General features: G+C 31.1%; 1 protein-coding gene across 2 annotated transcripts in view; it reads left to right on the top strand.

The window, feature by feature from the left end:
• LOC131667646 (homeobox protein 4-like) overlaps positions 1–12,457 on the top strand; it is a 227,798-nt gene that overhangs the window by 131,006 nt on the left and 84,335 nt on the right. For both annotated transcript variants that reach the window (XM_058941223.1, XM_058941214.1), the window contains one exon: positions 258–493. In XM_058941223.1, the coding sequence (XP_058797206.1) occupies positions 258–493 (236 nt within the window). The remainder of the gene's footprint in view (positions 1–257; positions 494–12,457) is intronic.

Here is a 12,457-nt window from a genome sequence, read left to right as displayed (position 1 = left end):
CGTATTTTTCTCTCCTGGGCTGCTAGATGTTCGGATGGCTAATCCTCGACTGGTTTTTTTACCTTCGCGCGCGTTCCGTCCCGTCTCATACCGAGTTCCCGTTTTTCGTTTTCCCCGGCCGGTAGGTGCTACCCTCGTAGGCAGCTGCGTGATTGAGACGATAGCGCAAACAAGACGTTTACCGTCACAATATATATATACACACATACATACATATATAAAGATGCTAACATTATCTATTATGATTTTTTCTTCAGGTTTGCAATTGGTTTATCAATGCAAGACGGCGTATTTTACCAGAGATAATTAGAAAAGAAGGAAATGATCCTCACAAATATACATTATCTCGTCGAAATAAAAAAATTTCGAACATTTCTAATGAAAACGGAGAATTTATTTCAAGATCTTGTAGAACGTGGGAATCTTCAAATAGTGTAATTTCTGTGAAAACTCCTGTTAATCTCAGCACTCGATATGAAGATTTTGATTACAAGTCAGTATTTTACCTTTACTAAAACATTATTACAAATAAGTTTATGTAATTAGAAAGCTGCTCAACTGCCAGTAACTAAGAGCATTTTATTCTATTTTCGCCTTTTCGAAGCCCGGCACAATTTTCAATTATGAATATTTTTGAACGTACTCAAGCTCATTATTTATGTCTTTTCAAGATGAAAATAATAAGCTTTTGTGCAATGAATAATGTAAAAAATTGACAGAGTAACGATTTGTTAAAGGAGGTCGAAAAAATAAAAAATGGCCGTTTTAGCAATATTCGACAGCGATAAAACTTTTCTGGTAACTCCAAATTAGCTAAAATTTAACCAAATATTCTTTAAATTATACTGAAAAAAAGTACCAAATCAGTTTTTTGTGTGTTAGCTGAATAATATGTGATTTCTTTAATGTAAACATGTTGAATTATATAGTCAGCTTACAAAGAGACATTACACTCTCCGGGTAATGGATTTCTTTCAAACTTAGTATGTGGTCTTCTTTTGTGTAGAAATAGAAATGAAAAATCCTTAAAGAATTTATCGCCATAGAGTTTGTTTGGGAAGTTATTGATCCATATACATAATAGGTCGCCAATTCAAATTCCTTTTTAAACTCTTAGAAAAATAGAATAATTTTCCAATAGAAAGCTAAGATTAAATCCTTCTATTAAAAAAAATTATTTGAGAAGATTGAACCGTTCTAAAGTTATGTTGCAACAAAATTTGGTCAAATAATAAACTAAATAATAAGCTGCTTCAGATATTAGCATTTTACTTAAGATTTTATTCATAAACTTATATATGATATAATTTTGCAATAATACAATATTTTTCAACAAACTTTTTCTTAATAGATTTATTTCTCCAAGAGATATTAACGTTAAAAGAGGGGCATAAACTTGCGACCTAACGTATATTAAGTATGTTAAGTGCCGATAACTCTCAAACGAAGGCCTATGAGTATTTGAGGAACCTTTGAGGATTCTTCATTTCTATATAAAAGAAGGTCACTAACGTAGTTTGAGTGAAATCGATTACCCGGAGATTGTGATGTCCCCTTGTTAATTAAATCCGAGCAAGTTTTATCTACCGAATACTACAAATAATGTTTTTTGTAACATAGTTTCAGAAAAAAAAATTTATACTTAACCCTTAACTGCTATGTGGGGTAGATTTACCCCAGACAATTTTTAACAATAAATAAAATTTATTTATTTTTTTTTTTTTTTCAACAATTTTTTTCAGTGTATGTAACAATAAAAATTATTAACCTGAATATTTTTTTTGTAGTAAAAGGTTTGAAATATACTAGAAAAAATTTTCATAGCAAAATATCTAAAATTCTCTGATTTATTCGATGTTTTTCGGGCTGGGGTAGATTTACCCCACCGAGCAGTTACGAGGCCAAAATGAGATGTGCAAATTAAGGGTTAAAGTTTAATCTTACACAAATATACATTTTTCCATTTCTAGCATTAAATAAAATTTAAAATTTAAAACTTTTGTTTTGTTCCTTTTTACGGGATCTAATAATAATCTTTTTGAAGTGCAGATTTTTCATTTATTTTTTTTTTTTTTTATGAAACCAAAAGATTTATTTCTATTCATTTATATTCTATGAGAGTATTTGAAAACAATCACCTATTTCTATATGTGATCAAAAATAATTTTTACTTTTATATTAAGAGTTTATCTATGACAGTAGTAAAGATTTTTTCATTTATTTATTATAGATTATTAGTATAATATGAAAACATATAATGAAAATTAATAGAAGAAAAAATGATCTTTTTTATGAAATAATGCTGTTAGTAGAATTTTCATAAGAAAAATAATTAGTGATGAAAAAATATATTATTAATTAATATCTCTTCATTATTGACATTTTTCATTCTAAAAATTAATGATTAGAAGGTGTATTTGATATTGTGTTATCTTGACGATGGTAACATCTGTACCATTAGAAAATGGCCTCACTATCATTTTGAAACGTCACTTTCTCATGTCATCCAGAATCGTACATTAGAACAAAAACGTTATTGAAACAGTGATCAGATTCTCTGTTATTCAGCTATTTGACCTTATGCTTTTCTCTTATTTCTTCTAATAGTGAAATATGCTTAATGGAACTATGTGGTCTTCCAAATAGACTTTCTATTTCGTTTATTACCATATGTTTAGCAAAGTGCCAAAGAAACTGATGCGTCTACTGAGCTGAGCTCAGTAGCGTCGCTATCAATTCTTACAGACGTGTATAGTAAAAATTGTACTTGGGGAGCGTGAAACATATGATTCGGCTACTTTTGCTTAAGAGATTTATTCCTCTATTAAGTTGAGCTCGAAATCATGAAGGATAGGATAAGGTGACAAGTAAGGCCTGCAACTGATAAAGAATTATTCATCATGGGTGTTAGCTAGATTTTTATTCAAACAGAGCTCGTACCACTACTCGGTGAAGCCTCGGGCTCAGACTTCCTCGAGACAAATACGACGAGCATATTTATAGGTGCGAGTCGGAGCTATTTACTTTAGGTTATCTCCGCTACCTCGCCAGTACGCATAACATTTATTAACTCATATTAGCTGCTTAGGAGAAATAGGATTTTTAGCCTGGAGAAAATCCTATTTCGTACAAATATTTATTTCAGTAAAATTGTCAATATGAATTATCATAGAAGTTATAAATTATTCATATCTAATTGTAGGTCTAAAATAGTTTTGTTCCATTGAGCACATTTTACTATGTTTCTTTATTATTGTATGAAATTCAATCTATCTTTTAGTTCGTCAAACAGAAATGAATTTTCTTTGCTATAGTTATTTTGATAAGTTGCGCTAAATTATTAGTTATTATGCTTTTACGTTAAAATATCATCGTTTAATAAAATTCAGGTGTTCAAATTATATCCATTTTGGGAGTAAGATAATTATAAGTCCCTTTAAAGGCTTACGATAATATTTCCATTCAATTAAAGGGTCTTTGTTTTGAAAACTGTGTCGCCAGTTTAAAGCTCTGGCTACCTATGACGTCACGCTTCTTATTTGGATATGAGTTGACCATCTGTTTATGTTATGTAAAGTCCAAGATGCTCTGAGCCTTAATACTTTTTTACATTAAACGATGAGCATGCTATCTTCATACAGATGCTTTAATCGAGCAAATCACACTTGACCGTTACAATTTGATCTTTATTAATTGATTCAAACCTATGATAACCTCTAGTATTAGGTATCATTTTAACAGACTAGAATCTTTTATAGAGTTTCTTTTCTCTTGCTTCGACGTTCTTAGAAAGGTACCCAACCGAAACTCACCGATTTTGATAATTTTGATACATATTGTAGAACATAAAAAAAAAAGAGACACGTCTTTTTTTTATCGACTAATTTTTACTTTTAAGGGGTAAAAACCTCCCCTAAAGTTAACCCCCAAAAAGCGTTTTTTTTTAATGTCTCGGCTTAAATTTAATATTTTTCAGTGAAACAAATTGGAGGTTATTTCTTACAAAAGGAGCAAGTATTTCATGGTGATTTGAAGAGTAAGGGTAGCATCCCCTATTTTTTTAGGGATTGAAAACATATTTTTTGGCATAATTTTATAATAAAAAAGTTTAAACCGACTAAAAAAAATGGAAAAAATGTTTAAACATCCAAATAACAAAATTTAGTTGACGTCTTTCGATGTTTTAATAAATATTACCCCTAAGGGAGGTAAACCACTCCTAACACAAAATAACTGTAAATATGTAATTCAATACATAATATTTCGTAGAAAGTTTGTATATAGAGATTTTCGAGGTCGCTGATTACAAATCTGTTATCAGATTTCCAAAATTAAAAATGGCGGAACCAATATGGCGGCCAGAAATATCGAAAAAAAAATTTTATATAATAAAAAAGTTTTAAACGACTTAAAAAATTGGAAAAAAGGGTCTAGCCGGGTAAGATGGTCAAAATGCCCTTTGAGCCGTTCGGAAAAGTACATTATGTTTGGTATGTATAGAAACTCATTTTCTCAAATTTACAGACCCCTAGACCCACTCGTTGCGTGGGGGGCCCCATTTTATGTTTTTTGGTTTTTCAACGATACCTCAATCAATTTTTGAGCTAGGAAAAAATTGTTTTTTGGTTTGGTGGGGTTTTTGAGACCCCATCAAACCGTCCAAATGAAAAAATTTTTGGCGCCAAATTCAAATTTTTATAACGTTCTAAATATTTCAAAAATTTTCTTTTCGAAAATGAAGATATACTCCACCGTGGAAAAAATATATATTGTGTAATTATCTTCTAGAAATACGCTTATATTTTTTTCAAATTTTTAAAATATGTAGAACACCCCTAAAAAAATTAAATTCCATGAAAACATGGTTTTTCGCTTCTAGCGCCGTACATTTAAATTATACGTTAAAATAATTAGCGCCGTCAGATTCTACGTCAAAAAATACATCGAAAACATATATCACACATATATCATTAGCACCATTACATCATGAGAAATGAATGGAGTTCCGTCGCGTGGAAACTAAGCCAGGAGAGGACGCCACGTAATTAGAAAAAATTAACGTAATTAGGATACCTATATACATATTGGCTTAACTATACCTAACAGAAACTATAGCTTTAGTGCATGTAGGTATATGGGTAATTCTTGGCTATTTCGATTGACTTGTAACCCTTAGGTTACGGATTTTTTTTTCATTTGGCACAATTGTTGTACACATAAAACTGAGATTTTTCCCAAATGTTGGAGACGATACAATTATATCAAAAGTTATTAACAATTAAAGAAAAATGATAAAAAATTTTCAAACGGCTATATTTTAAAAACTAATAAAGATATCGAAGTCGGATTTTTTTCAAAATACTTATAATGCCTTAAAATTTCGAAATAATTACAACAATAAACAATAAAAAATTTTTTTCGAAAGTTATTAACTTTTTGTTTAAACAATTGCTAATATCTCAAAAAGTATATTTTTTTTTTTGAAAAATTCTTGCTCCTACGTATTCCTGAGGATTTTTGCTATCGAAATCAATCATAAAATTCAAGGGCCCGACATATCGGAAAGCGTAGCCCTAATCAAAAGAAGATGCCTCGGTGTCAGATTGCTTTCGACCGTGAGTCCGCTGGAGCGCTACCGCAGCTTTACGCCGAGGCGTCTTCTTTTGATTAGGGCTACGCTTTCCGATATGTCGGGCCCTTGAATTTTATGATTGATTTCGATAGCAAAAATCCTCAGGAATACGTAGGAGCAAGAATTTTTCAAAAAAAAAATATACTTTTTGAGATATTAGCAATTGTTAAACAAAAAGTTAATAACTTTCGAAAAAAATTTTTTATTGTTTATTGTTGTAATTATTTCGAAATTTTAAGGCATTATAAGTATTTTGAAAAAAATCCGACTTCGATATCTTTATTAGTTTTTAAAATATAGCCGTTTGAAAATTTCTTATCATTTTTCTTTAATTGTTAATAACTTTTGATATAATTAATGTATCGTCTCCAAAATTTGGGAAAAATCTCAGTTTTATGTGTACAACAATTGTGCCAAATGAAAAAAAAATCCGTAACCTAAGGGTTACAAGTCAATCGAAATAGCCAAGAATTACCCATATATTCACTTGTTAATTCCTATTATTTACGTGGCGCCCTCTAGTGGCTTAGTTTCCTTGCGACGGAACCGTATACCCATGTGGTACACTTGGAAATCAAAGTTGGCGAATTGGATCATCGATTTATACTCGTATAATTGCCCGAACGATGAAACTATAATATATTTTTCTATATATTTTTTCACGTTGAATGTCATGCTGTTATGCATTTGCCATATAACTTACTCACTAAACGCTGAGAGTGAAAGTCCACTAGAAAATAGTATTCTCCTTATCTTAGGGTTTATTAATAAAATGCTCAATTGATAATAAGATAACCAATATAATCTTCTATAAACAATTTTTTTAATAATGAAATACTTTATCACCTTTTTACAACAATGAAAAAATATATTGATCTATATTAATCCTCATCATTATCTTCTGCGATAACAGGGATCGTATTATCTTGTTCATAAGTTTTTTTGAGATGTTCTGCGGGTTTTACAATGTATGATTGCATTCTAGCCTAAGATAAATAGTAAATAACGGCGGCTACGCGAGAACAACAATCGATCGTTCTCTCGCCATTAAGGCACTCACAGTAATAGCGTAAAATACCAGCACAGCCTAGAGTGTCTGGTTTATAATGGATGTAGCATTTATACACTGTACTTTCCTTGTGTCTTGATTTTACTTCTACCTTGAGAAGATCAGATGATATTTTACAATAGCCTATAGCAAACTCATTTGTGTCCCCCATCATTTCAGTCAAGTAGGATATGGCCTGCTTCATTTGATATGTTCCAGTGAATAATTTTGTTAAATCATTTAATGTCATTTCAGGAAAATCTTGTATATCAGTAGATTTTATTTTCACAAATAAACATTTTTTTCGACTATATTTTCCTGATTTTACTTCTATGGCTAAGCTATTTTCTTTAGAATTTTTGTCAAGTATATAACCTAATATCTCATTCTCTGTAGATGCAGTGGTAATGAGTCATTTTCCAAATTGATTTACTGAAAAACAAATTATTCTGCAGTATAGACCAGCTGCAGGAAGATAGCGATTGTCCAATTGATGATGAAAAAACTTGTGTTTTTGAGCTACATTACCATGCACAGCTTCAACTACCCAACGAAGTATAGTAACGAGTCGAGATTTGTTTGAGTGCTCCGCTGACAACTGTTTCTCATTTTTGTCTTTCAAAGATGGCATAAGTACCCTATATCCATTATTTTCTAACTGCGATTTTACCTTACGAAAGCCCCGATCAAGTATGAAAACATCATTTTTTTACACATTAACTTCTTGAGACTACTATCATTGTCATCCGAAATCTTTTTCAAAATCGTTGCGTCATTTTCTTTGGCATAATATGGTCCTAATAAATCAATAACAAGGCCATCTGTAGTGCATATAGTGAACGGCTTACAGAGAGGAAGTTTTTTGTGCATTGAATAAGATTTTCGTTGGTATTCGTTATTAGAGCTCTTTTGATGTTTCATGTAAGTACCATCAGCAACCGGTGCAAGATTATTGTCACTTACGTTATGAAGTTTTTGAAGGAGAATTGTTGAATGATTAAGAATCAAATCTTCTCGATTGATGGCTTTTAAGCCAAAGCGCGAACGTAAAACATCTCTATCAAAGGAGTTCAAAATAAACTTTGAAAACTCAAAGACTTGCTGACGACGCTCAAGTCCAAGTATGGAACATATGATCTCATTTGAATTACCGGTTCGTAATCTGAAAAGAAACACAACAAGAGCTTGTGTGACCGTCCGATTATTGGTATTCCTTAAAGAAACCATCATTTCTTTTAATTGTATTATCTGTTCCCACGAATATCCTGTGAATGCGCGAATTTTTTGTTCAGAGATAGAAAAGTCACCAATTCTGTTGTGTAATTCTCTATCTGAAGTGATGTTCATAGCTTTGAGTAATTTAGTAATATCTTCAGCTGTTGTAGTACACAAATACGCATGTACTTTTAAATTATTCAAGTCTTCAACATAAAATCGTTTCTTTATCAAGTGTTTTTGGCAACATCGGTTACTATCTGGGATAAATATTTCCCTTTCAACAAAAGCTTGTCGCCGGGCTTCAAATGGAACATTAATAATTCCTGTTTTACTTCGACACAGGCAGCAATAATCATGAGTACAAACAACTCTTTTGAAAGGTAACTCAATTATTTCTTTCTCATTGTCAGTAGCTTGAGTTTTCGGTGGGCTATAAACTGAAGTCTGTGATGATGGATCTGAAGATGATGAGAATTCTTGGCTGTCGGACGGTGGCGTATTTATCACTTTTTCTGCTTCTTCAATTTTACGTTGTTTTGACTTTGTTAAACGTGACATACCGCTGCACTTTTGACATAAAATATCTCCAAGTTCAACGTTTGTTGCAAAATAGTCGAACAAGGAAATAGCTTCATCATCTGTTTCAATTATTTGTTTGCCCCCAACCATCCTGTTTTCGGATAACCCGCAACCAGGGCATTTTTTATAAATAGTTGAAGTAGCCATAATGACACCTGAAATATAAAATATTTAACGATTATTCCTAGAATTCAGTAAAGAAAAACTTAAAACATTCAATACAACGATTTCACACGTTTTTGATCCGTAAAGAACAAATAAACAATCAATATTTTGCTTTTCAACAAATATATCTATTTTAGTGATGCAAAATAGTAATGAAAGAATTTCAGAAAAATAATCCAGCCGACAATAGAGGAGAATCGATTTGCCTTTAAAATAATTGAAGGATCTATTATTATGCGATTGTTGTAAAAAATATAAACGAAAACTGCATGGTATATTTATTTTGATTTTCCAACTGCACGGAAAACAATTTCTGGGAGCCACTACGGCACTACGGCCAGCAGCGCCCTCGTGAGTTTGGCGCACCGAGTGCGCCAGTTTGGCAGACTCAGTGTGTCAATTTCGCTAGTAGCTAATACGGAAAGAAAAGACGGACTTCATCGACTATGTTTTGGAGTACTCGTCATGAAAAACACTCTATAAAGGTATTGCATGACACTGGTATCGTTTTGAATAATAGAAAACTGTTATAAAAAATAAAAGTTAGTAAGGTCCAGGACAAAACTGATTAAGGGAGTATCAAAGTATGTATTTACAATAAATATCTGACACGTTTATTTTATTATAATAAACAAAATCTTTTTAAAAACTTCAGTTTTCTATCACAAGAATGTGATTGTAGTTAATAAATTAATTAATATAATTAATGTGATTACAATTAATAATTAATTCCATAAAGCTCAGAGGCCAAAACTGTTGACCGAAGCATCAAATTAACTATTGAATACGGTATAGAAACGAAAAAAAAATACTCGTAGTTCTTTCTGTTGTCTTTCAAATTGTTTATAAGAAGCTATTTAAGTGTAAAACCGTTATAAACAAGTGAAAATTTAAAAAAATTTTGTAATTTTGTAAAACGAATTATACCTATCTCTATGGAAAAAATTGTGAAGAAAATTTATTTAGCGTTTTTTTATGAGAATTTGTTTTGGTGGTTTAAAATCGTTATAAAAATTTACTGCTAAAAAATATCTGGCTTGGAAATTATTTATAACGATTTTACACTAACAAAACGAATTCTCATAATTTTTTATTTGAAAACTTTTGTACATATTTGAATGTGCTGAGAAATGAGAACACAATACGATGTATAGGGTTTGTAAATAGGTATATAGAGGTCAGCATATAGTATCTGTCGAAATGCCGATGCCTGATTGGCTAAAAGTCAGGTGGTTGGTAACAGAGGTGATTTTTACAAATATTCGAAAAAAAGCGTCACTTCGAAAACTGAGTTGAGCATGTTATTCTAATAAATATTATTGTTTTTTTATTTATTTTCTGATAATATTGACAAATAATTATTTATAATACATTTGATTCGTCAATTTTTGTCCTGCTTTTTATTTTATTATGTAATAATTTTTAAATGTTCAAAAAATCTTGAAAAATTATAATATAATGAGTTTATAAAAAATTTAGAATCGTAAACGAAACGTGTTAAATAACGAATTGAAATCTTAAATGAATGCTAAAATACTCGTCTTTTATAAAGAATTACATTTATAATCAAGATCATCAAACATTCAATATTACCTAGATTCTTTCACTTTGATCTTAAGAATTTTTGATTCATAAAAAACAAATGAAAAAAATTTTTTTTCTAATTTTCATTTATCATAAAAATATTATCTTACAAGAGTAATTAGATTAATATACCTTGTACAGAATGTTTTGAAAATTTGTATTCCAATAAACAGCTCTACATAATAGTTTTACTACTAAGCAATAATCGCTGATTAAATTCTAGCGTAAAATTCTTATCATCTACTGATCAGTATAGTAAACCTTGCATTTGACTTTGTAAGAATTATTACATTACAGAAGAATTTGTTTTGAAAAATACATAATAAAACAGAACTTTAACAAGCGAGCAATCCTTTTAATTTTCATGCCATAATTTACTGTAACATTTTCATGAAATAAAATTAGTATATATTGCTAGAAATATACCTAATGCATGTTTAAAATGTTTCACAGCTTACCTTTTGAAATGTCTAGCACACGCTAAAAAAATTTGGCTGTACCACTGAGTGACAACAATAAGTACATCAACATAGAACAATGTATTTGAGGTATTGTTAATTCCCATCAATAAAGTCTTTTCATAAGATTAGCACATCACATTATTTACACAGGATTGGACTCATGTTATTGTAGATTGAAATAAATATAAATATTTACGTGATATACTACCAACATTTCTTAACTATCCCACTTTTGAAGATCAATGCAATTTCTAATTCGACTGTTGGTGTGCATATATTAATAAAATTCTGAATATTTAGCAATTAATATTTACTAATACTTTTGTCTACAATCTAAGAGAGTATTTTTGATTAGCAAGCGTCCGTTTAGCAGTTCAAATGAGGGGAACGCCTGAACCTGAATCGTCTAACTTCGGCCCTTTGGGAATGCAGTTCCGGATTGTGGATTTCGTCACAAGGAAACCAAGCCACGAGAGGGCGCCAATTAATTAGAATAAATTAACAAGTGAATATATACCTACATGCTGTTACGTCCCGAGACGTAACTATTTCTTCATTTTGATTTCATCAGCAATCAATTAAAAAACCAAATAATGTATAAACGACGAACGGCATTTTTTACAAAATACAAACTCAGCGAAATTAAAAGATGAGTAGTCCGAAAATTTGGGGCGCCCGACATTTTGATTTTTTGATTACTCAACACATTAATATGGGCCAAAGAGTCAATATAAAAACAGAAGACTCGACTTTTCGGCAGTTGATTCACGACGCGCGACTACTCAATAACATTAAAATTTGTTACAGTTCTTACGAGCTGATTCGCGACGCGCGACAGCCGAATAACGTATAATTCACTTATTGTTATTTTTGAGAAATCATTTCTGTCTTTGAATAAATAAATAATTACTTGAATCGAGTGTTCGTGCATCATTACCGACCGACCTCATATATATTTCATCGAGATAGAGCTAAGCAGCCAATTTAACTCCAAATAATAACCCAGGTAAGTTCCTGTCACTATAATAATTACTAATAAATGAATGATCATACATATCCTAAAACTACACGTCACGGCTACGTAGTCGCGACATAACAAATTGGTTCCGGTACTAAATGGGTGTTTGTTTTATATAAAATAACATTCTAAATGAAATCACATTTTAATGAGTAACAAAAACCTCTCTAGCCCTATTGAAGCAAAACGACTGACGCGGCTTCAGGTAAAAAATAAACCAGAGTTGGAAAGTGATATAGTGCAACCGAGCACATCCGTTGTAGATCCTTTCAAACGATCAAGGAAATTGGTACACTCTCCTCCTAAAGGAATTAGTAGGGAAAATACGGAAAAAGCATTAAATAATATAGTAACACCTAACAAAAACACGTTACAAGAAGTGCAAGTATTTAATACATTGGACGTAAACAACTCTGTAGAAAATCCACTTAAACGATTAACACAAAATTTTGAACACTCAAATTCATCATTAGATTTGGACTTTACTCTTGATCAGAACTACGAATTTTCATTTAATAATAACGAATACATAGACATTGGTGGTATTTGTAACGAAGAGAGTATTTGCAAAGACGCGAAACGTACAATAAATACGAACGGAACGACCAGACAAGTAGCACTCTATAATCGAATTATCCAAACAAATAACTTTGAACAAGTCGATAACGACGGTATAGAAACAGGCAACAAAATGACGCAACCGTTACGTTTACCACTTAAATACGTTGCAGATTTAGTTCCAAAGTTCGATG

This window comes from Phymastichus coffea, unplaced genomic scaffold (assembly GCF_024137745.1).
Source record: "Phymastichus coffea isolate CEN01 unplaced genomic scaffold, Cenicafe_Pcof_1.1 PCOF00005, whole genome shotgun sequence".
In the NCBI taxonomy this organism is placed as follows: domain Eukaryota; kingdom Metazoa; phylum Arthropoda; class Insecta; order Hymenoptera; family Eulophidae; genus Phymastichus; species Phymastichus coffea.
Note: the sequence above shows the minus strand (reverse complement) of the source record. Positions and strands in the feature narration are given on the sequence as shown.